This window comes from Amblyomma mixtum, chromosome 5 (assembly GCF_055824585.1).
Source record: "Amblyomma mixtum isolate Tamu chromosome 5, ASM5582458v1, whole genome shotgun sequence".
Lineage (NCBI taxonomy): Eukaryota > Metazoa > Arthropoda > Arachnida > Ixodida > Ixodidae > Amblyomma > Amblyomma mixtum.
The window spans coordinates 70186629-70210792 of record NC_143016.1 but is presented as its reverse complement, the minus strand read 5'-3'; the positions used below and the strand labels follow the sequence as shown (position 1 = coordinate 70210792).

General features: G+C 46.1%; 1 protein-coding gene across 1 annotated transcript in view; it reads right to left on the bottom strand.

The window, feature by feature from the left end:
- Window positions 1-24164, bottom strand: part of Mid1 (calcium-permeable channel component Mid1) — a 141134-nt gene that overhangs the window by 11864 nt on the left and 105106 nt on the right. Inside the window, exon 3 of the mRNA XM_089544936.1 lies at window positions 5967-6475. Coding sequence (XP_089401062.1) covers window positions 6138-6475 — 338 coding nt within the window. The 3' untranslated portion in view covers window positions 5967-6137. The remainder of the gene's footprint in view (window positions 1-5966; window positions 6476-24164) is intronic.

The following is a 24164-nucleotide window of genomic DNA, read 5'->3' as shown; positions in this document are numbered from 1 at the left end:
TATTTTGGATTCTTGAATGGCAATTTCGCCAGCATATATAGATGTCCTGCTGCAGCAACAATCGTGAGGTTGGAGTAAGATGATAGGCACGACTTGATAAGAAATGAACAGCGTTAATATGCGCTGAGAAGCGCGAGACTCGCGCAGCACCACAGCCGATTTTGACGTGCAGCTGAGTAGAATTCACGGTCATCCATGGCAGTGATGTCACACCATCCAATTAGTGCATTATTTTATTGGTTCGACGCGGGTTCAATCCCGGCCGCGGCGGTCGAATTTCTATGGAGGCGAAATTCTAGAGGCCCGTGTACTGTACGATGTCAGAGCACGTTGAAGAACCCCAGGTGGTCGAAATTTGCGGAAACCTTCACTACGGCGTCCCTCATAGCCTGAGTCGCTTTGGGGCACTCAACCCCCATAAACTATAAATCTTGTCAGTAATTTTTAAATACGAACTCTTAATTATCTAAGAGGCGAACTCTTATTTCAAACAAAGTTGTAGATTGCGAATTGTGGGGCCTAACGTCCCGAAGCAACACATAGGCTATGAGGGACGTGCAGTGGAGAGCTCCGGAGTAATTTAGACCACCTGGGGTTCTTCAGCGTGCACTGGCATCGCACACAACACGGGCGTCTACTGCGTTTCGCCTATATATCTAAAGGCGGCCCAGCCAATTAGATCGATTTTTGCACAAAATCACTATTTTCTGGTGCACGTAAAGCTGTGCGAACATTCTGGTTGGCGCATCTGGCCACAGTAAGCCGATATATACTATTCTGGCCTGTAGTTACAAGCATAACTTGCCAGTCACAACGACTAAAGTGCCTTGATGGAGCCGTGATATTATATAACTCCATGCTCGCATTTGGTCAAGACAATGCATTTTCGGACACCTTTTCAGCTCGAAAAACAGACAAGTCGTCTATTTATTTAACAGATTTCTACGTACCAAAGCAAAGCTATGGTCTATAAGGCACGTCGCAGAGGATGGCTTCGAATAGCTCGGCCACTTGGCGGTCTTTTTTTCTGCATCGAAATTTCATTACGCGGGCATTTTTGGATTTCGCCCGCACCAAAATGCGGCCAATTCAGTTTTCTAGGAAATGTCTTCACTGCCATGTCAATGAGACATGTTTTCTACTATGCGGAAGCCCCCTATTGACGCCACTATCTGGTTTTGGCAAGGATGTAGAACCTAACTAGATCATATAACAACAAGTGTTACTAATCGACTAAGTGATCGAGTGGAACCCTTGACGGGTGGATCGGGAAAGGCGAATACCATTCAATAAGGCTTCAAATGGGTCTGGTTGGTGTAACTGTATGATGCTAGAACTGCGCTGGCTTAAACAGGACTACACGCAAGAACGACAAGAACCCACGAGGACGCTTCAACCGTGTGTTTGTGTCGTGCTTACGTGCATAGTCCTGTTTTTTTTTTTTTTTTTTAAGCCAGAGCAGTTCTAACGGAATAAGTCTAAGCTGTGCTTATCGTACTGCTTGGATCATCCCCATGCTCAAGCCTAGCTTGCAAGGACTGCCGCAGAACAGCAGCCGGAATACGTTACGTGCGGCGTTCAAAAAGCTCATGGACATCATGTGACAACCTGTGTAATTAGCTTCACAACTCGATATAAAGGGCAAGTAATATTTTACAGATGTTTCGAGCTAGGCACGAGACTATTGGCGCAATTAGCAGTCGATTATTGAAGTGCTTTGAGCGTGTTCATAATGCCTGTTATGCGACGCCCAGTGCTTGGAGCACTCAGTGATGGCAGTGAACTTTATAAACATAGTTTCCCGCCGTTGTCGACAAGCCCGCGTCACTAGTTTTACGTTGACAACAAACGAAGAAATCCGAGTTTTGCTAATATGCCGTGTGAATGCTTCGACCTCGTTCCGCACCTGCCTTCCCGCTTCAACGACGTACCGTCACGCCGCTCGAAACAAGTGCATATCCCATATATCTCTTCGGGAAATCGGTTTAATTAGCAGAATTCGGCTTGACAATCCAATTTTGTTAACGACGCCGCCTCTGGGCATCGCTGCAAATGAGTACTAATTGCGTTGTTCCCCAGCCAATGACCAGATCGCTGCTACGCCTCTAATTTTCCCATTTTCTCTTGCACACTGCCTCGTGCGCATCACAAAATAGCGTACTGAATAAGTTTCGAAAGCTTTTCAGATTAGCTGCCTTCTTAGACTGCCGCTGAAGCTACGTTTGGTCCACTTGGAATTCATGTAACTATTTCCAGTCCTACCACTTGCATTCACCACAGCGGACAGACGTTCACGGAATATTGTTCATCTCAGTGATAGACTATGCACATGTTAGAGTTCTGCACCAATTTTTTCATAAACCGAAAATCGCTTTGATATTCAAAACAGTTACCTACCCTAAAAAGATCCCGAGCAGCATTATAACGGTGCAAATAACTATTTGTTCAAATGCAAGCGCGATCACTTAGGTGCTCACATACTTTTTCCTTCGCACCAAGATGCTCAAGACAGCGCTACTGTGACACAATGCTTCCTAAAGCATTTGAGGAAGCGCGGAACCTCAGCTAGCACAACTTAATTCGACAGGCGCAGATGCACAGATTATGCACGCTGAGCAGAGTTGGAGTGGTTCTTTGAGGAGCGCTTCGCTGTGCGTCACGTTTCGGTTTAAACCGCCCGCAAACACCTGAGGGTTTAAACCACACGCAAACACTTGTGGTCTCCGCTTAAAGCCGGTAAATGCGGTGGTGTTTAAATGTCACAGCCGCAAATGTCACGTTTGCTCTGATGCTCGCGCAGTGACAAGCCTTACTCACTTAATAGTGGTGGAGCAAACGCAATAGCACAGGCTTGAAAGGTCGTATACTGGTGCTAAGGTTATAACCTCCACGTGTATCCATCAGCTTGCTGCTTGGTGTGCTTCGATATAAAGGGGATAAGAAAGAGGCTGCATTACCTCAAACATTTCGATGCCCTGTCGGCAATCCTCAGGACACCACAAACTTCGTTTGCTCCCACCGAATAAAAACAGAAAAAGGGAAGCAGACAGAGCAGAACACTTCAGCGATGTTCCACACATGCTCGCACATCACATAAAATTCGCATGAAAAGTAACACAAAACATAAATGAGGAAAGAGACCCGTCACTTTGAGCACCCGGGAGCCATTTAGCACTGCTTTTAGAGTTTAAGCCTCTAATATCCTTATCCAACAGGCTGAGTGATGTATAACTAATACCAGCATCTACTCTCTTATAATATGGGGTGCTTAAAAAATTTCACGCTGACCGTTTGTTTTTAGTTAGTATGGCTTGGGCGAATGGGCAGTTCTTGCGGGAAGACGGCACGGGCGGGCAAGGAACTCAAGCGCATTGAACATGTATGTGTTCCTTGTTCATTCGTGTCGTCTTCGCTCAAGGAAGTACCTTTGTTTCTTCGCGCCCAAAGATGGCAGTGTTTTTAAAGAGCAGGGTACACTTGAGGTTTCTGAGTGGTTGTACAATTGTGTCCGGTAATTTGGAGACGACCTTACATCCATTAGCAGGACGTTAATACATCGGCCCGTTCAGCCGACGTGTATTTTCCCGCAGGATGAATGAATAAAATATCCAACATTCGTTACATAAGGTACGGACTTTGACTCGTGGATGCCAGAACACTGTGAATTTCTGTTAACTTTCTGTCCGATGCTCTTACACCAAGCCCAGTTTTTGTGGGGCTTGAAAAGCTAAGTCAACACCTTATCTACAGGAGACATTGTTTATGTTGTGAGAAAGTGTGTGCACGTAAGGCATGACCTCAACCTTTCTTTTTTGCTTTTTATCTACCGGCTCTGTTAGTTGGTTTCACCTTTAATCTCTTCAGGAGGTTTTCATAAAGGGCCCTAACCACGTGCTCTGAAAAACCACTTCTTTTAGTCTTGTTGTAGACTAGCCTTTACGTTACGATTACAGCTTTTCTGCCACGCGTTCTTTACGCATGTCGTAGCCATATCCCTTTTGGTAAGTTATTAATGACAGAAGTTGTAAGCTAGCAAGGCCTTTCTCATGCATGAATTTGATGTTATGTGTGCGCATGTGTATAAGCATTGCTGAAAAGTTTATATGCGATCTTCACCGAAATACAGTCAGATGAAACTGCAATATCGTCCGGTGCTCTTCACTGTGTATCCATCCCTACGGCTGGTTTTATTCTGTATGGCAATATACCAATTGGCCCAGCTCTGTATCCACTTTTCTGAATTCTTTCACTCGTTTAAATAAAAAATAAAATAATTGAGAGGATGCGAGAAAGCTGCGATAGCAGTTGGATTCATCCTCGATGATTCTAATGAATGATGCTCTAATAAATGCTTTTAATCTAAGCCGAGGCTTCACATACACGACATAATTTTCCTGGAAGGAGAAGGTGGGTGGATGTGAATGGATGGGTAGTGGTTATCTCTTATGGAGGGTGCAGAGGAGGTGGGTCGAAGGTAGCGATGGGTGGGTGTACAGCCCCCTAACTACAGGGTTGTGGTGGGGAGGTGGCTGAGGATTGTGCTTCTGGATGTTGGAGGCTTCACTCTCTCCGGGGCTTCACACAGATAACACCGGAACTTCCGCCAGTTGCCACCGGTACTGCTATCGCATTGATATGCGAATTAATGCAAAAATAGATAATTTTTGGTTTGCTGTTTTTTCGAATTTTCAGTTTACGTATTTAAAGTCAGGCAAAAGCAGGTGCAAAGAGCGCCAATGCCGATAGTTTGGGGCGACGCTCGAAATGACATGTCTTCCACGAATCTAGGTTTGCCCTGCAATAACATTTGGAACCTGCGAGCGTCTCAGCAAACCCAGAAAGCTGCTCATTCTTTTCCGGAGCTAGAATCGGTGTTGTGATTGGCCGGTGTTTTAGCCATATTTGTGTTGGCTATCGTTACTGTAGACCTCAGAGGTCAGTAGGGGTAGCTGCTCTATCTACCCGTTAACTGAGCACAGGGATTGTCATCCTCTCGGGGGATATGTAATTGCAGTTTTAGCGTAACGGAGACGGGATTCCTTATACGCAGGTCGGACCAGTTGGATGCCCACTGCGCCTGCTCAAAGGTAGGCGAGCAACCGCATTCAGCGCCCTGGGGGGCAGTGGACCGGCTTTATAACGGATCTGTTAATTGAAGTCTCCAACATACAGCAACTTTGTTAATGGGTCCGCGGCGGAGTCTGGATTAAAACCCAGGCAAACTCGGACATTAATTCCACATATCGTACTTGGGCAAAAAAAAAAAAAGTCCTTGAAGCTCTTATTTCTACAATTTTGAACAGCGACACAAGGGAAGCCACGACCGGGCTTGAGGCAACCAAAGAGCGACCATGTGCGAGCGAGCCAGTGCAGGCTTGAAATAACTCGATGCCATGCCATCGCTAGTTTGTTCGTGTAAAAAATGGCGCAGCAGGAGACACAGAAACAGCAATACACAGCCCCGTGCTCGCTTCGCCCTTGTGTTTTACTGTGCTATTTGTTTCTCTACGACATTGAATAACTTAACAACGTCAATTGTCAGCTCTTGGAAGCTTTATCTATGCTAGGCGTTGTTCTATAATTTGTGAAGCGCCACACAGGGCGAGAGCAAGAAACCCACGCGGATAGGACGAGCACAAGACTACCGCTGGTTCTATAGCAAGAACCAGATGCTCAGAAAGACTACAACAAGGACTAACCTAGGCATGTTCCTTTCCGTCATCTGCACAGCGCTTCACAAGCCACGTCATTCCACACCATCGACCATGCATGGGTGCCACCACAAGCGTCGTTGAAGCTTTAAGACCCTGCGCAACACTCAACACAGAAGACGTGGACACCACCCCCCAAACCACAAGCACATCCTGTCCACGTCTTCAGTGCTGAATTCAAAGGTAGATCTCCAAGATTCGGTGTGTTGGCACCCACTAGAGCGTGTGTCCAAGCGCTGCCGCAGTGTATAATACCTCGTGTCCCGGGGAGGGCCCTCGCAGCAGCAGCAGCGGCGGCAGCCGGCGGCCGTGCCTCTCATCGGCCGGGCGTTCCTACGCGAGGTTGGGCGGCGTGGCGTGGTCGCCGCTCTGGCAGTCGTCGTCTGCTGGCACGGAGGAGGAGGGAGGAGAGGAGGGCAGCCGGTGCTATGAGCAGAGTCTGTGCCGGCCGCGGGTCCGGCCCGCCGCCCACCACACTGTCACCACCACCGCGGTCACCGAGAGACCACCGCACGGCGTCCGCGCACACCCCGCCCCACTGACACCGCCGCTGGCCGTCGTCGGCGCACCGGCGTCGTCGCCCGACGGCGGCGGGGCGGTGGTCGCTGAAGAATAGTCCAAGGCGAGATGGTCCTCGCCGTAGCCGTCGGGGCTGCAGGGCCGATCGTCCGTGAACGTCGCGTTCACGTGGCACGGCTCGTAGCAGTCCCCCGGCGGCCCGTACGACGAGTTGCTGATTGACGGTAGGTCCGGGATGTTGGGGTCTGCGCACCGAAAAGGACACGGGAACGAGACCGTCATTCGGGTTCCGCTGGGGAACCGGACGCATGCCCCAGGAGAAAGGTGACCTCGATTCAAATCGCAGTTAAGTTAGCTAATACTGACACTGGTGTACAAGGAGCACAGGAAAATATTGTCAATGGTTAATTGGTTTCTATACTATCACATCAACATGGCGAGCCAGGAGGCACGACGTAGGAAAGGGCTCTACATTGATTTTAACTACGTACAGGCGCGGACAAACGTAAATGGAATACGCAACTGTCTTCGAATATTTTTCACGCGTCACCTAATTGAAATTTCCAGCAGTGACACGCACATGGTGGTAGAGGAGGTTGGTGGGCTTTCTTGTAGACAAACAGCGCTCCTTCATTACCAATGGAGAAAGCGTGATTGCACTTCGAACGCAATAGCGTGCTCCGTTTACTTATGGCCACGCCTGTACTTTAACGTAGACCGAAGTCTCAGCACATGGGCCGCGATCGAATGCACAAAATGGTTCTCAGTAACCGCGTACCGTAGTCATTGAGCCACTATACTGAGCACTCAAGAAGTGAGCCAGTATCATGCTTGTGAATGCCAACCGGAAGTGTAACATACACACCAGTAGGGTGCGATAACCCGCATGCATAATATGTGTGTATGCTTGAAGGCGATCGCATCGCATTTGTAAAACGTGTGAGTGCTAGGCGGCGAATAAAGACTTTGGCAATTGCACTAAACATGGCAGACCACCGATCGGCATAATTCGAAGGCCATGAAAATGTGGTTAGCGTAAATTTAATGTCCTAGGTGTTGAAATAAATAAATGAACAGATTGGTCTAAAGCGATAAGCAATAAAGGCATTCTAAGGTATTAATGAAGCTTAGGAAGACCGAACAAGACAGTTCTGCATGCATTGTTCTGTAACCACGAGGCAAGCTAATGACACTCGTGTGCACATTCTTTTAAAAGGGTCGCGTTAGCAGCCCACCAAATTTCAACTTGACACTTCAGTTGCGCTTACTGAAACTCCTAACACACACAGAAAAAAATGGATACGAATAAAGCATAGCAAGTATTGAAGGCATAAAAGGAGATGCTGATACTGATACGGGCATTATCGTACAAGTATTTAGGCATTCATCTGACGCATAATCTTTCATGGGCCACACACATTCAAGCCATCTGTGCCAAAGCCAGCAGGTCACTAGGGTACCTGCGTCGGAATATGCTAACCCCCCGTAACAACGTAAGAAAACTGGCATATCTCACAATCGTACGGCCGCAAGTAGAATTTGCATCACCTACATGGTCTCCATATCAAAAATACTTAATCAGCATGTTAGAATCCATCCACAACAGAGCCGCTAACTTCATTACACGCAAATACAGCCCTCACTGCAGCATAACAGCAATAAAACTTGATATCGGTCTCGAGCCTTTAGACATTTGCCGTTCCATTGCTCTTTTGTGCTTATTTCATAAATATCTTTTCAGCACAAGGCCATCTCCATTACCTCTTGAAACGCCTACACGCATTTCACGCCGCCTACATAACCAGAAGAGCGTAAAACGCATTCACGGTAGAACCCTCGCTTTTAATTCATCTGCACTTCCACGTGCCATCGCTCTTTGGAATGATCTTCCTGACAATATCGCATCCATCGTCAACCATCAACCATTCCAGGATCAGCTACGTAGATATCTCACATGACATCGCTTTTTCTCCTATCTTTGATTTTCTTTGTCGCAGTGTACTTTTGTTCCTTCGTTGCCATTGTGTTTTGTTTTGGCCGTATGTCCGGCATTCATGCTACTAATAAGTACCTTGTATCCTATGTATAATCTCGCCTTTAAGTTTTGCTTTGTACATTAGTTTCTTTTTACTTAATCTCTTGTATCTCATGTTGTATTAATTAGTTTCTTTTGCACATTTGTCGTTCTATGCCCTTCTGGGCCCTGTAAGGTATTGTGAATAAATAAATAAATAAATAAATAAATAAATAAATAAATAAATAAATAAATAAATAAATAAATAAATAAATAAATAAATAAATAAATAAATAAATAAATTCTAAAACAACGAGCAGGAAAAGCGGAAATTCCTGTTGGGCGTTTGCGCCCACGTACACGCACGCACGCACGCACGCAAGAACAGCTGGTAGCAAGAAGCTACGCAGCTTCTTGCTCTTCATATGAACCGACATACCGACAAATATATTTACATGTTTCTTAAGTTGCACTCGAGGCTGAACAAGTTCTTTATCGTGCGCAAGACATGGTCGCCCTAAAATGCACCAGTGTAACCACTTTCAGCATGGCGGTGTACACCTTATCTTAAAACCAGGGCAAAAATTTCGACGTCCACTTCGAACCTTAGCTGCTTCAGCGATGCTGTAAACGGAGAAATCTGAAAAGTCTGTTGAAACTTTGCCTAGTGTATTTTTTCTGTGTGAAAGTTAGAAAGTAATGAAAATGCTATGAAACTGCGTTTTAATTTTGCATTTACATTCTGAAAGTTAGTGTAAATAATGTAATTAATTTTTTTAAGCAGTAATTGGTGATGTAAAGGAATTACATTTTCCACATTTTCATTAAAGTAATTAGTAATGCAACTTTCAAAAGTAATTTTGCCATAAGTAGTGAGGAGAATAGATGTCGAGTTTAAGCAACGCATTAAGATGACTCCTCTATTGAATCTGGGGAACAAAATATTCTTTATGTTAGACTTGTAACAGTAAAGCACTGATTCGATGGCGACATGTGGTTGCGTTCTTCGACGACGTCGATGAAGCCCCACACAACATTTAGGAATCTAATAGACGGCCATAAGAAATGGCAGGGAAAAATATAAATCGCAGTACCTTTCGCTTCCTTATAGAAATATATGGAAGTTAAAAGTACTAACAGCTGCTCCAAAAACAGTTAGAAAACACGAAAAGAGCCTAACCTGTGACTTTCACTATATTTAAATAAAACAAAAAGATAAGTTGAGAGAAAGCTAAAAGTACTAAGGAGCTGCGGTAAGAAATAACTGGCAAAAAAAAAAAAAAACTACACAGGGGATTACCGCGATCACGGCCGGAACAAACCGCGAGTTATCAAGTTAAATTTCATAGTTTTTCCAGACCCTTAACACAGTGGACAAGAGTTGTGTGCCCAGACTCCACGTGGTTTATTCTCGGACAAGTTCAAGCAAGCCGTATGAAATACAACGCCCCAGCGAGTTTCATTTAGAGCGCGATATTACTCCCGCCCACACGCGAAGGGCTGCCTCGTATGGCCTAGCGTGGAGAGGATCCGCTCGAGGTGAATACTGAGCCTCACAGAATACCCGTTCCAGTGAGTCAAGACTTGATCAGGAGATCGGCCTCCTCTATACCGGGCCGGCTATATACCCTTCCTTGCTTCCCGTCCGGCCTTTACCTTTTGCCCGAGGTGTGATTAATGGGGAGACGGCCGGGATGCGGAGAGGAGGTGGAGGAGCCGGCCTCGCTTCACTAGCTCTATCGGGCACACACACACCGCGCGCTCGCGCTGCGCGCACTCTCTATATACACGGTGTATTTATATCGCCGCTGCGCCGGCAGAAGAGCGATCTATATACACAGTACGGGCGCTGCCCGAACACACGCACGCGGACATGTATAGGGAGGAACATGAAAGAAAATAAAGCCCAGCGAAAGCGGCTCCGAGGATGGAGAGACCGCGAAGAGAGAAAGAACAGCGGACCAAGAAAAAGGAGAGCACACAGAGTGGAGGAGATGGCGGAGGACGACGAAGAGATCGCTCCGTAGTGGGTGCCGCCGCGGATGAGGTGGTGTGGGAGAAGGCACCGCGCAGGAGGCCGTCGAAACAAGCTAGCGGATCAACGAGCTTCCCCACCACCCCTACCGCGACTCTCTTCTCTCGCGCGAAAAGGGATGGCGGCCGGCCGCGACGGCAAACCAATGCGTCGAAGAACAGAGGTACCACCTCGAAGAAGAGAGCAGAGCGGGATCGCAGTGTCCTCCTTCGCATCGCCCGTGCGTGCGTGCGTCTGTGTGCGCTGCCAGAGAGATTGTGTGGGCTTCTCTCTTTTTATCTTACCGCAGGGGCTCTGTTCTTGCCGAGTTCTTATATCTCTCCCCAACAAGACGTTGTCCTCTGCCTCCTCCTCATTCTCCTTTTCTTTTTCCCGCACGGCCGCATATAATAAGAACGTGCGTGAGACTGTCGGCGGCGGAGGCGGCCTGATTAGATCGGGGCGGTCGCTGCGCGGATGTTTCGATGCGGAGCACGGTTGCGGAGTGCAAGCATCAATTCCACACTGAGCTGGGCTCTTGTCGCTGACGCTTTTTCTTTCCTTTGTTCGTTGATTCCGTGTTAGTACGTACCTTTCGGAACGAGGCATGTGCGGGAGTCGTTCCGGTTCCTGTAAATTGGCAGCTTACACCTTGTTTACAAATCACGTCGTTTCAATTCTGTTAGTGAATGAAAGAGCTCTGCTGCGCATTTTTATCTATTACTGCGGATTTTGGCCGCAAGTGGTGATGTGATTTTTAGTTCGCTTTTGCCTTAAGAGGGGTTTCTCGATCACGTTTCTGACGCTGCAGGAAGCCTGTGAATAGTCTAGATTTTCTGCCCCCATTTTAAATTTAGGTGATTGCTGGGAATGAAAAAATGAAAATGAAAATTCGTTTCGAGGAAAGGAAATGGCGCAGTATCTGTCTCACACAATGGACACCTGAACCGCGCCGCGAGGGAAGGCGGGAAGGTGGGAGTGAATGAAGGAATAGGTGTCCTCCGCAATAATTTCGACCACCGGGGGATGTTTAACGTGCACTGACGCCGCACAGCATATGTGTGCCTTCCGTCTTTCGCCTCCATCGGAACGCGGCCGCTGCGGCCGGGATCGAACCCGGATATCATTGCTGGACCAGACTCATCCCAAGGAGCCGCTTGAATTATTTCCAGAAACGGGGATAAAAAAAAAAAAACAGGACACCGGAAAGGCACACTTATGGGCAAGACAGATTCTCAAGATTCTCAGTTCCAGTTCATTTATTTTTCCTAAGACATTTTTCAGTCAATCAAATGAGCAAACTACAAGCAACATGTAGAATATCAACGCCGAATTTCGTATCATCTTAGTAGGATAGTGTCAAAAGGATAAAAGGCTAAAAAGCGAAATCAAAATGCCTATGTAGACTGTTCAAAACAAATCTTTCCAAAGCAGTGTCAAACTACATATGAAAAGAGCCAAATCAAAGGTAAAAGAAGAAAAAAAGGCATCGCTGGAAAGTTGGCGGGAAAACATCTTCCAAAGAACGAGAACAGCCTACACGTGTCCCCCTGGAAATCGGATTTTTTATCAAGGAGCGCAACCCAAAGTGTCATAACACCATTCTCCCCTCTAGATTTGATGGCAAAAAGTTGCAATAATATCTCTCTATCTCATTTTCCTTCGCTCCTCGCCCAAGAACTCCGATTTCTAGACGGACACGTGTAGGCTGTTCTTGTTCTTTGGAAGGTGTACTTCGCCACCAAGTTTCCAGCGATATCTTGTTTGTTTATTTTCGACTTGACTCTCTTTGTATGTAGTTCGACATTGATTTGCAACGATTTGTCTTTAACTGTCTGCACAAGTTCTTTTTTCTTGCTTTTTAGACTTTTATCCTTCCGACGCTGTCCTGTTAGGATGATACGATATTGTGCGTTGTTCTTTCTTGCAGGTTCTTTGTTGTTTTGTTTTGGCCATTTTGTCGGTTGCTTTCTCGTTTTCATTGGGACTGTTGCGTGTGGTGTTAACGAGTCACAATTGAAAAATGCCTAGTTAAAATCCGCAATTACATCAGGCTGAGTTGTTCTTGTTTTCTTTTTCGTTTGCTTTTAAGACTGATTTAGCGCACGGGTTTATATTTCCTTTATTGGCCGAATAAACGAGTTGGTAGTCAGCGCCAGTCTTGCTCATAAGTGCGCCTTTCCGTCGTCCTCCTTCTATCGCGCTGTTTGGACAAGCTCAGCATGAACTGCCTAGTCCAAACCAGAAATTTAATCACTTGAATAACTGACGCATACCCCGGCATTGTTCAGAATCTTTAAAGCGATGACACGGAGTGTGCAATGTATTAAAGGCAGCGTGATGCTATGACAGAGCGTATGAAAGCAGAGGCTGAAACTAAGATTTGCGCTAAGAAGAGGCGAAACACGCGGGAAGGCTGTTTATTCAAGCCGTTGTAACTGGTTTTTGTGAAGACTCTCTTCATGCTTTTTTTTTTTACCTTCAAGCGTGGGCTACCTATAGACCCCAGAAAATCTTCAGCCACTTGAGTCAGGTGAAAGGACGGAGCACAGGACGGGAGAGCAGAGGACACAAGCTGGATTAACAGCAGGTGCTTCATTTTAGCTGGTTCCCAAGATTCCCAAAGTGTTGCACCAGCTTACCATCTATTCAAAGGAAGTTCTCCGAAAGGAAGAGCTTGTATTTTGCGTTGATTACCATTGGCTCTTTAGCACACGCGTATCTTCATCGAACAGGGATACTTTTTAGCTTTTCAGCGCTCAGACGTCACCGGTGGAAGCTAAACCTGTGCTTCAAACGGTAAAGATATTAGAATTCTGCTCAGAAGCTCGATATGTGCGGCATATACAGAGTGTTTTTTTTAGCGTTCATATATTTTTATTTAAAAACTGTGAGAGACATTTCGGTGCGGTCTGTGCAGGTGGATTGTACAGCGAGGCAGACGTTATGTATATCTGATATGGATCAATAATTAAACGATTACTTAAATAAAATTCACTAATTAACTTTTTTATTTTTGATTATAGAGCACAACTTTATATTGCGAAATTGAGGGCCATCAATATCGATGGTGAGTCATATTTCTAAATTTTCTTAACTACCAATGTGGTTCGAAATATTGAACGCCAAAAATACGGTTCTGAAGGCTCATTGAGTTGGCTTTTGTGTACTGCGCATTCATAAAATGGCGTCGATCGCATTTTATATGCATCAAATACGGACGCTGTTTATGTATTTAATGATAAATAGGTTAACGTGATTTCGTCAGCGATACTATGCGTAACGACGTCATTTTACAATATGGAATGCGGAAAAGACAATTCAACGAGCTTTTAAGCACGTGTTCTTGAGGTTAAATATTTCTAACGACATAGACGATAATAAAAAAAAATAAATCAAGGCTCACCATCTATATTTACGGCCTCGAATTTCTCAATATAACCTTGGTCCTTACAATAAAAAATAAAGATGTTGATTAGTCAATTCCGGTTAATTAATCGCCTTTTAGTTGATTCATATCCGGTAAATAATGACTGCCTGGCTACGTCGGTCATTACCACGTCGACGTATCTCAAACAGGTTTTAAAATAAAAGTTAGTCAACGATAAAAAATCGTCCTATTTTAAGACTGCGATCTTTGTAGGTATAAGGAATACCGGGAGACGATCAAATTGTTTGAAAAAACAAGCGGACGAGAGGAAAAGCACAATACGAAAGAAAGCAAAAGCCATATTCGAAGTTAATAATAGCGTTAGGTTCGCGGTAAATTTAAAAAGAAGTAATAAACATTTTAGCTTTATAATTGCTGGAACTTGCAAAGCGCTTGGTTTCTCACGTCACTTGACTCGTAGAAGTGCAGTGATTGTATATCTTAGCGCGCTTATTCAGTGAGAGAAGAAAAGGAAAGGGGTGTTCAGAACGTGAAATTTTATTACCATAATAGCTTTATTTTTTTCGTAAACGCACTCAGGATGGCTTCGGTGCCCATATCTAAATACACGAAACAGAAAAATAGTTTTTAATAGCAATCGGCATATTGATTTTGACGACACTTGTCGCCTTTACAAGGCAGTGCTGAAATATAGTAACTGATGGAAGCGGATTGTCAATTTAGGCCCCAAATTTATGACAAACAGTTCCCAAGATCTGTGTATTCGGAAAAACTGTAAAGTGGTTCTTGTAGCTCTTATGCTGCTTGAAAAAAACTAAACACAAGTACGCTGAAAACTACGCTTGTTTATACTGTTTCAAAAGGAGGAGCAACAGTTGAATTTGGTTTCACATTGTGTCAATACTTTTCAAGAGAGATTTGCAAAACTCGCGCGGCCGGGGTGGCGATTTCACATGCAGTCTAATTTAGAATGTCCGTTTTGCACGTTATAAACGCTGCAGCACGTGTAGTTTGGAAACGTTGACGTGTTTTAATTTTACAATAAAAAAGACATTTCGAAAACTTTCTGGAGTAGTTTAGCCGCAGGGATCAACGAAAATGTAGAGCATGAGCAGAAATTCTTCTTAAAACGGTCACGCTATAATTTTAATTTTATAATGCTTCAGAAGCCATTCTATTCAATTGGGCAGTTGTGTAATAAGAGGATATCGGCGTTCGGCACATATTTGAAAGGAAAAAGCGGAGTGCGACCAGCTAAAACATGCGCTTAAGCTCAGATTCTCGTCTGGCCATTGGCCTCTCCACCTAACTTGCTGTTTTGGTGAACCAAATGTAAGCCAGGTTCTGAGGGTACATATACTTAAACGTGTAGCGGAAACCTTGAACCATTGAAAATTTTAGATGCTTGTTGTCAAGTGGAGCACGCTCCTCTTAAATTGAAGGTATAAAGAGTGCTTTTATGCAAGTGAAGTTAGTGCGTTCTCTTGTGCACTACAATGAGTACACAGCGTTAGATCAGCAAGAAAAAACCAAAGAAAGAAAGAAAGGAAGAAAGAAGGAAATAAAGAAAGGAAGGACGAAAGGAAGGAAGGAAGGAAGAAAAGAAGAAATAAAGAAAGAAAGAAAAAAAGGAAGAAAGAAAAAAGGAAGAAAGAAAGAGAGAAAGAGAGAGAGAGAGAAAGAAAGAAAGAAAGAAAGAAAGAAAGAAAGAAAGAAAGAAAGAAAGAAAGAAAGAAAGAAAGAAAGAAAGAAAGAAAGAAAGAAAGAAAGAAAGACATCACCAGCTTTCTGAACTGTCTGGGGCGGAGAGGCAGGGATAGTTGATTTGCAAGCTTTCGTCGTTAAGACTGACCCTTTAGTCCTATCCGCCTGAGAGGTCCACAGAAACGACGCTGCGCTATCCAGACACGAAAGGCGTCTCGGCCGCCTCCGCCCCCTCGTCTTTTTCGATTGGCCATTCCCGGGGCGGACAAGTGGCGGAAGACACACGTGCTCGTCGAGCTGGCTCAGTCAACCGTCGCGCTGACCGCTGACTCTCCGCCGTCGCAGCCGCAGCTGCGAAGCACCGACGCTCGACGACGCCAAGGCAAACAAGTGTGCTCGACTAGCCCGACAATCTCTCGCGTCACCGGCCAGACGGCACCCAGGCCACACAGTGCACGCAAGGCGCCCATAGGGCCAAGAAATAACAACGGCAGGGACGGGCGGTAATAGCTGAGGAAATGGGGAGCGATAGAGAAGGGCGCTCGGAGGTGTGCCCGCGAAAACAAAAGGCAGGGACGTATACAGTTACCGGGACATCGGGCGCGGCATCGGAAGAGAAGGGAAGTGCGAGTTAGAAAGGGAAGCAGCTTGCACACACAGGGGCCGGGCAAGATGCGAAATGCTTTCTTACGAGTGAGTGGCGTTTGAGGAGCAAGGCCGATTTCGGTCCCCAAGAGTGTGTATTGCTGATCAGCTCCTCATCAGCTGTGTTACTTTGTTACGAATGGCATTAGAATGAAGTCCTCGTTATTACCCCGCCCCCATTCCCGCTTTGCCTTTTTATAACGAGGCTAGCTTCTTGCTGCATCTTAAAGCGAAAATAATTCGTAAGATGCGGAATTGCTGTCTTTTCAATTGTGGGCATGCAATGTGAAATATTCATGCTTGAATAAAAAAATGGTAGGTGTTTAATGCAGTTGAACCGAGTGAGTAGACAGGCGAAAACATGTTCATTCTTGGCCTCTTCTTTCTGGCATCTGCATGTGCACGTAACCGCGTTGCTAACTTTTCTTCTTCACACCCTCTCTCCACTCGGCGGCCGCTGGCGCGGCGCCCTCCTCCATTTGGCTACAGCTGGAGTGACGCTCCTCCGAAGTTACCCGAGCTTCATCCCATTGGCTGCAACTTGCGCGACGCTCCTCCGAACTAACCCGAGCCTACCCGAGTTACTCCGAGGCTTGACACATAATCCTTGGTCGGGTTTGAACCCGTTAAGTAGTGCTTTCGCACCAGAAAAAGGAATTCTCACTTCGGCCAGAGGCAGGTGGTTTAATATGCTTTTGCTGCTCAAAGGAAATTTAGAGGGGAAAAAGGGTCTGAATGAACGCGCATCTTCATGTAAGCATTGTTTAGGAGGCTGAAAATAAAATCCAGTGTCGTCCATGTGAATTCCTTGTTTTGTGTACGCATCCTGCTCTGCTGGTTTCTCTCCCCAGTAATGGCCAGAATTTCTTGATAAGATATATTTTTAATCTTCGTCAATATTTCATACAATGTACACATTTCGACAAGCATTTCTTTACCCGACCTTTTGCAGGTTGCAACGTGTGCTGGGAATACTGCATTTGTGTGGGAAATGCCTTTATTTTTTACTTTCGTACGATGCACATCGATGTATCGCGTGTCTTGTGATGCCGCCATGCTTCAGAAGGACTCCACCCATTACCCATCCAACTTAGCCCCACTCCCATCTGCATCCTCCAGAATGCTTAACCTAACTCCAAACAACCCATCTTCACCCTTTAGACTGCTCATCCACACGAAACGCACATTTCCACATTTCAGAAGGCCTTCAATCGATCATCTTTCGTCTGCCTCCTTTTAACGCTTGCAGCATGTTTCGTCATGTCCCAAGTGGTCAACTATTGCAGCTTCGTATACATAAGGTTAAAATATCACGAGTCGCATCGAGTGGCCAGTCCCGACTTTAGCGAAGGTGCGGCTATGCGCGAGCTACTAACGGAGAGTGGGCGGTGTCAGAATGAAATATCGCTTAAATATAAGGTAACTAAATTATTCTGGCCAAGACCATGAAACACCTATGTTTGCGAAGTTTTATCAATGCCATATAGTGATTATGCATTGGATTACAAACTTGGCAGGTAAAACTGAACATTTACCAGGTCAGCGCAAGCGATACGAGACATAAAAGGACAACGTTTCACATTTTACCCGCATTTGGCTACTTGTGGCTGAAGATCTCTCCGGACACCACTTAGAGAATCTCTATGCCATAAAATAGAATTACAGTCGAAATGGAGCGAGCCTCTGAACTTTAATAACGCAGATCGTGCGCTGTATTACAACATGTTTCGCATTTCGTACTAAGCAGCACAGTAAGGAAAAAAAAAAGTTAAACCAGAATTTCATTCCGTCGTCTCGCGCTCTCCAAGAGCGGAGCAAATCGGCTCAAAAATTATCCTAACAAAACTCAGCCGCGCGGTAGCAGTGGTTCAAATAAGGCTCAAATCGTTAATGCAATGCATGTTCATGTGTGCGTGTGTGCGTATGAGCGAGTGTGTGTGCGTGCGAGCGAGTGTGTGTGCGTGCGCGCGTGCGTGCGTGCGTGTATGCGTGCTCACGTATGTGTGTTCAGCAGCTCCCAGAGGTCTCCATTTAATTTTCTTTAAGTGAAGAGATAACACCCCAAAGCTCGCAAAGGAAGCGCGCGAAATTAGAAACCCGAAGCCTTCGTGGTTTGTATTATTTAAGTTTTCCGTTCATGCTTTTGCGCTTGTTGGAGAAATCGATACCGCGAAGGGGGCATGAAAAGAGGTGGGCACATTAGCCCAATAAAAAGCCGGTTTCCGCCAGTGAACCGCTTTGTGCCTGTGTAGCCTCGGAGAGGAAAGGGGACTCTAAACTGATAAACGCCTCGCGCTGCGTACGACGTTGGCTTCCATTGTATCGCGTCCCGATTTCGGGCGCCGCGGGGAGACAAATAATAAGGGCGATAGATCAAACTCGTTGAAAAGCGGGAAATTGCCGAGTGAATGCGCGGCGATCGCCTTCGCCCGTCCAACTGCGTTTAACTAAGCACGTGCGCAGCCGAGGCACTTCTTTATTTTTTGGATTCATTGTTAGCACTCGTTTGTGCTACATTTGGTGGGAATCGGTTGGAATTTCCGGGTATATGTATCACGTGATATTGGAAAAGTGAGCTCGAATAAATACTCTGTGTTCACCATTGCTTCCACCACAACGGCGTACTGACGTTATGATGTGGCTTATCAATTGTTGCGAACATTATCAGTCGGCGCGACGTTAGCACATTAAATTGTGCCTATTCTCTCTCAGGTCACAATGTGTGGTAAGAAGTTCAATAAGATTAGCGTAAGTTTACGTGATGTCGCCACTATAACGCTGTTGTCCCTGGAATCGTCTTCAGCAGGGTACTACGGTAACTCTAGATCATCGAGCGAAATCTCCCTACGTCTTCTGAATGGCACAGGGAGAGAAGACGGGGCAGGGATTTGACTTGCGTCAGGGAGCGATGAAAAAAATTGTCCGCACACTATCACAGCAAGAAGCATGGCATTAGCTAATTTTAGTACTGCGTAAGCAAAACTTCTGCATACACAAAAAAAATATATATATATACATACAGGTGCGCATGCGAATTGCGTCACAAGAAAGTCGGCATTTCTATGCGCATTAAATCTTTCGAGGTTTGAGTTGCGGCTTTTGCGAATCTTGCTTGGAAAGTGTTGGTAACACGGCGGCGCCCCGCTCACCCTCTCGGGACCAAATACCGCGTCAACGCTGAATTCTTCGAGGTGATAGCTGGCCCTAAGCGATGGCGTTTGGTATTGCTTCACGCACACGCCCCCATAGTTTAAGGTAGTATCAATTCGTCGTTCTTGAGTGAGGTTGTTTGTTTTCAGCTGACCTGTATAAGGTGAACCCTCTAGTCATAGCAACGACACCAGGAGAAGAACTTTTCCAGCATTCAGTCAACTTTTACATTTTAACGCCTTAGCGTTAAAGGCCTCGGTCACTAGGAAATCCGGTGGCGGCTTTGTGGGCGAAAAATCACGAGCGTTGATCTTTCACGTGGTCCCCAAAGAGTAATCTAGGAGGCCGAGGAGCTACATAGGTCACGTGACCTTGTGGCGTCCCCACAACCTGTCCACCGCATTGTGAGCAAACTGCCCACCGTGGCAAACGGCAGTTAATGATTTTTCACTCGGGAAGAGCAACCTGAGCCGCACAAGGCCCACCGCTGGGAGCACCTGCCATCGCAGGGCAGTGGCGCATCGCTTAACCGCTGCACCACTGCGCCAGGAGGAGTATGGGGGCTCCCAGGGATCTATGAATGTAAAGGAGAAACTGACCTTCTGCATATATGGGAATTAACCAACTACATTGTCGCGTCATACTCTTGAGACAGAGATTGTGTGTCCTCTCCATTTTTTTTCGCTTTTTAGTTTTATTCTTAAAAAAAAAAAAACAAAGTTATAATGCTGCATACACTGTCATTAGCAGTCATAGAACAACTTTCTTCACACCAGCGTTGAAGTGCTTAGAGTCGCTGTTGTTAGATGACGCCGCAGCAGTTCGCGCTTGTCAGACTCAGCTGTCTCCACGCTCCACTTACACAGTTATTAGTGGGACATAATATAACGTGCCGCAACGACTTTTCAAGCAGAAACACATGTGGACTCGTCGTTATCCTAGACCTAGAATTGCCTCTTTAGCAGAGTGGCTCACGAGCAGCAATGTCCACGACTGACTAGTTCGAGAATAAGTTTAATTAAAAAATCACCGGTATGCACGAAACGATGTTTTCCAGCTTTACAGTGCAGAACAAAAAATAACATCAGTGTTAGAATTCTTTCATCGTGGTAACTTACAGGCGCAATCAAAATATTACGGAGCTCACTTCGGAATTTGAACTTTTCTTACGGATTCCGCAGAGTAGATATGATGGTTTATTGGGCTTCTACAGGGGCGCATTTGCTGCATGTGCTAATACATGTATAAAGTCCTTCCTAATTTTTGCTGCGTAACGCGTGCGAACAGTTTTATCGCCGAAGCGTGCTCCGTAATACTGTGGCCGGCATTGTATATCTTGCGTACATATACTCATATACTTCTGCCCGAAAACACACGGGCATAATTGGTACTAGAAACGATGCCACAGTGACAAGGCTTTTCCTGTAAAGCGTGCGTTGGCTGTTAGACAGTTGTGTAGTGTAACAAAGCATACCACAAAACCGGTGTAACACACGACGACATATGGGGCTAAATTTACGCATCTAGCTGAAAGAAAAAAAAAATGGCGAAACTTTGCAAACCATAACAAGCTCAGTTATTGCACTAAATTGCTGGAACAGTATGAAACAGTTCCACGGCTCTATTTCTGAAAGAAACGTATGGACAAAATTATGTAAAAAAATTTGTCAATCATGAAGGGGTTTTAATATCTTCAATTGTAATCTTTCAATCTAGAGCCTTTCTTAATTGCGTATCGCCTGCGTAAGTTGTAATCTGTCTTGGCCACGAAGCACTCCACATTTTTCTTATGGCGAACTGTAAAACACAATTTTAGGCACGCCTAAGTACAAATGTGTGACTTACGCAAGCCCAGCACGTGCACAGTAAAATAGCACCAAGTCGTCTAAAAGTTAACAGACGCTCAAGAAAAGGAGGTCAGCATCCCCTTCAGCCAATTATAGATAATAAAAGCTTGTTTAAATCGCTGTTCCGGGTAATAGTGGTTGCTGTCCATTGACGCGCATAAGACAGTCGTGATTGCAGTTTACAGCGTCATTATGGAGTGGTTTCATTATCACCTCATTTTTCTCGTTGTCTGAATGTGGAACGTCGATTAAATACTGGCGTGGTAAAGTGGCTTTGCCAGTGACGCTCCGATGGCCACAACATATAAAGAGTTCAAATAAGAGACACCGTTTATGATTGGCTCTGTTTTGTCTTCAATTCTTCCCGTTCATCACACACCTTAGTAGCGCGTGAAAAAAAAAAAAAGCGCTCAACTGTAAACTGGCTGTGCTCAGGTTCCGTCAGCAGAGAACTGTGTGCCCTGAGAGCAGGGCGCTCTTATCGCAGTAATTTATTTGTTTATAATACTGCCACTCTTTGGTTGAGGCCCTAGTAGGTGGGAATTATACGCATTAGATTTAACAAAAAGATTACTCAAAGCAGGTTTGAAAAGGGGCACCAGTTACCTAAGCAATCGCTACACCGCAGAAAACTGAAAAGGCTTTCTCAGACTGGCTCAGTAACTTTTAAATATAGGCATATACAAGTACAAAAATGAAAACATGGGCATGGCAGACCGTACACTGCATGAAATAGAAAAAAAATGTAGAAAAAGTTTTCAACCAATATCAATAAGGTTGAGATCGCGGCGTCTAGTTTCTAACAAAAGCTTATTAGCGGGAAGGAACAGTGTCTAAAAGTGCGACTGCGATACGGGAATTCGGCGTTTGTTTTGATGGTAACACTGCGTTGATCGCGTAGGTCTTACGAATGGTAAATCGCTGACCGGAGCCCCGTGAATGATGTGTGTGCATCGTGTAATATTCGGTAAAGGCAAACAGAAAAACGCACACTGGACGCGACAAAGACGCGGTGGGCACTGCTATTATAATGAATAACTGCTCATTAGGAACCTGTAGTGTAGGTAATTAATGTTCACAGACATCGCAAAGCACACAAACGCCTTTTGCATTCGGATAGCACTGAGTCTAAGCACGGCATGCTTAAAGGCCGCATTAACCGCGTTTTAGACGGCCTCTCACAATATCTCGACTTTCAAACGATCCTTTACCTCTTATAAGCTGTTAAGAAAAAAAAAAAACCTTTGACTATTCGGCTACAGAGTAGCTTCTCACTCCTTCATTTTCTTTTGTCGTATTTAGCTTTTTTTTCTCCCTGGAAACATGGTAACAGGAAGTGCCTCAGCCATCCCCTGCGAATTCAGGCCATTATCATCACCCGGCGAGCAACACCGCGGACGCTATTCTCGCAAGAGAGGGCTTTTCGGAGCGCTATCGTATAAGAAGCCGTACTGTCTTCAGCGGCGATGCATGGGAGGGCGTAACGCGAGGCTCGCCAAGGCGGCTGGCTGCCTCCGTCGTGCGCCGAACAATGGTCGCGTGCTCTCACGGCCGTTGGCGTCCGCTCGGGAGGCGTGGGCGATGACGCTGGCCTCGCGTGGCGTGATGTTGCTCGGGCCGCCGCGGAGGAGCACGACGTCAGCCACGCCGCCTCGCCTTTTCTTTCGCTGTTTCCGGCACTTGTGCGAGCCTTACGCGCGAGCGCGATACGATGGGTTCGCCTCCTTTCGCGCCAGCAGTAGCAGGGCGCCATTCTGAACGGCTATGTGGGTTTTCGTTGTACAACACCCTTCCTCCTCCTGACGTGAGCTTGCAAGCGATACGGAAACTGAACAGAACGATGTGCACTCTTTTCCGCGGCACACATGTCTGCTTCGTTAGGAGGATGATGTTATCTATGTTATCCAGGAGAGCTTGGAAAAACAAGACGGAGTGTAGTAGCTACGTACACTCGAAACAGAAAGGGGTCAAAAGAGCGTAAGCTTTCCTCAAGCGCACCCTATTTTTATAAAAAAAGAGTGCGCTAGGGAACAAATTACTCTTTTTTTTTTACTCCCACAGGAGTGAATTCATGTTTAGAGTGTTCATGAAGACCTTTTTAAAATACATGGGTGCCTGTGGGCGATCGGACCGAGCGTATTATCGCGCATGTTCCACACATTTCTTTCCCTCTCATGTTTGCCGATCAAGTTTTCAAAAAAAAGGTACCTTTGGCGGGGGCCCGCGCTAATCGAATCGGACGTCGCGGCTCGCGCTTTCCACAGCCGATCGCCTACTACGCAGCGCCTAGCGGAGACCAGATGATAGCGGTGGGCTTCATGAAAACCTCACCCTCGCCATCTGTAGCCGCACCTTGTCCCTTCTTTCGCTCCATACTATGCTTTTTGTTTCCCGCTTCCTTCTCCTGCGCATCTGTCCCTTTTTTCCTAGCGTGGCCGTTGACGCAGTGTGGAGGAAGTCGCCTCGCGCAAACGATCCTTTCTGCTCTCCCACTTGTGCCAGATGAGAGACCATCTGGGCCCTTTAACAACATGTCCGAAATGTCGGCCGCGCTGAGAGCCGGCTAACAAAATACGCGCCAAAGAAATGGCGCGAACGACGACGACAACAACAACAACGCTCAAAGAAGGTGCCCAGTGGGGAGATAAAGAGAAAGCGGAAGATCGCAGCGATCACAGAAAGCGCGGGAGACAAGCTAGCGGCAGAAAAGGAACATCGAGAAGGGTAAAAGGATGGGAGGGGGGCTAGTGATCGAGACAAAAGGAACCCGAGAGAGAGGAGAGGGAGAGAAGGGGAGAAAAGGGAAGGGGAAGACGACGACGACGACTGAGGTGACACGGCAATGGAAGACAGCGCGCTGGCGACGGTGGCAGTACCACACCACTTCGCCGGACCGGAATGAAAACGACATCGAGTTCCGAAACGGGGAGGGTGGCTCGGAGAGGGAGAAACAAAAATAAAAAAAAAAAAACGTCGAGTGAGAGAAGGACGGCGGGCGGGTGCCCGCGCCTTGTTAGAAAAGAAAACAAGAGAACACGAGAAGGCAGAAGGAGGGGGAAACGTTTGTGAAGCGAAAGATGGGACAACGAGCCAGGGAGGAGGAAGAGCCCAAAACGAGCCATCGCTCTTGCCCGGAGAAACAAATGTTTTTGCGCTTTTGAATCCCCCT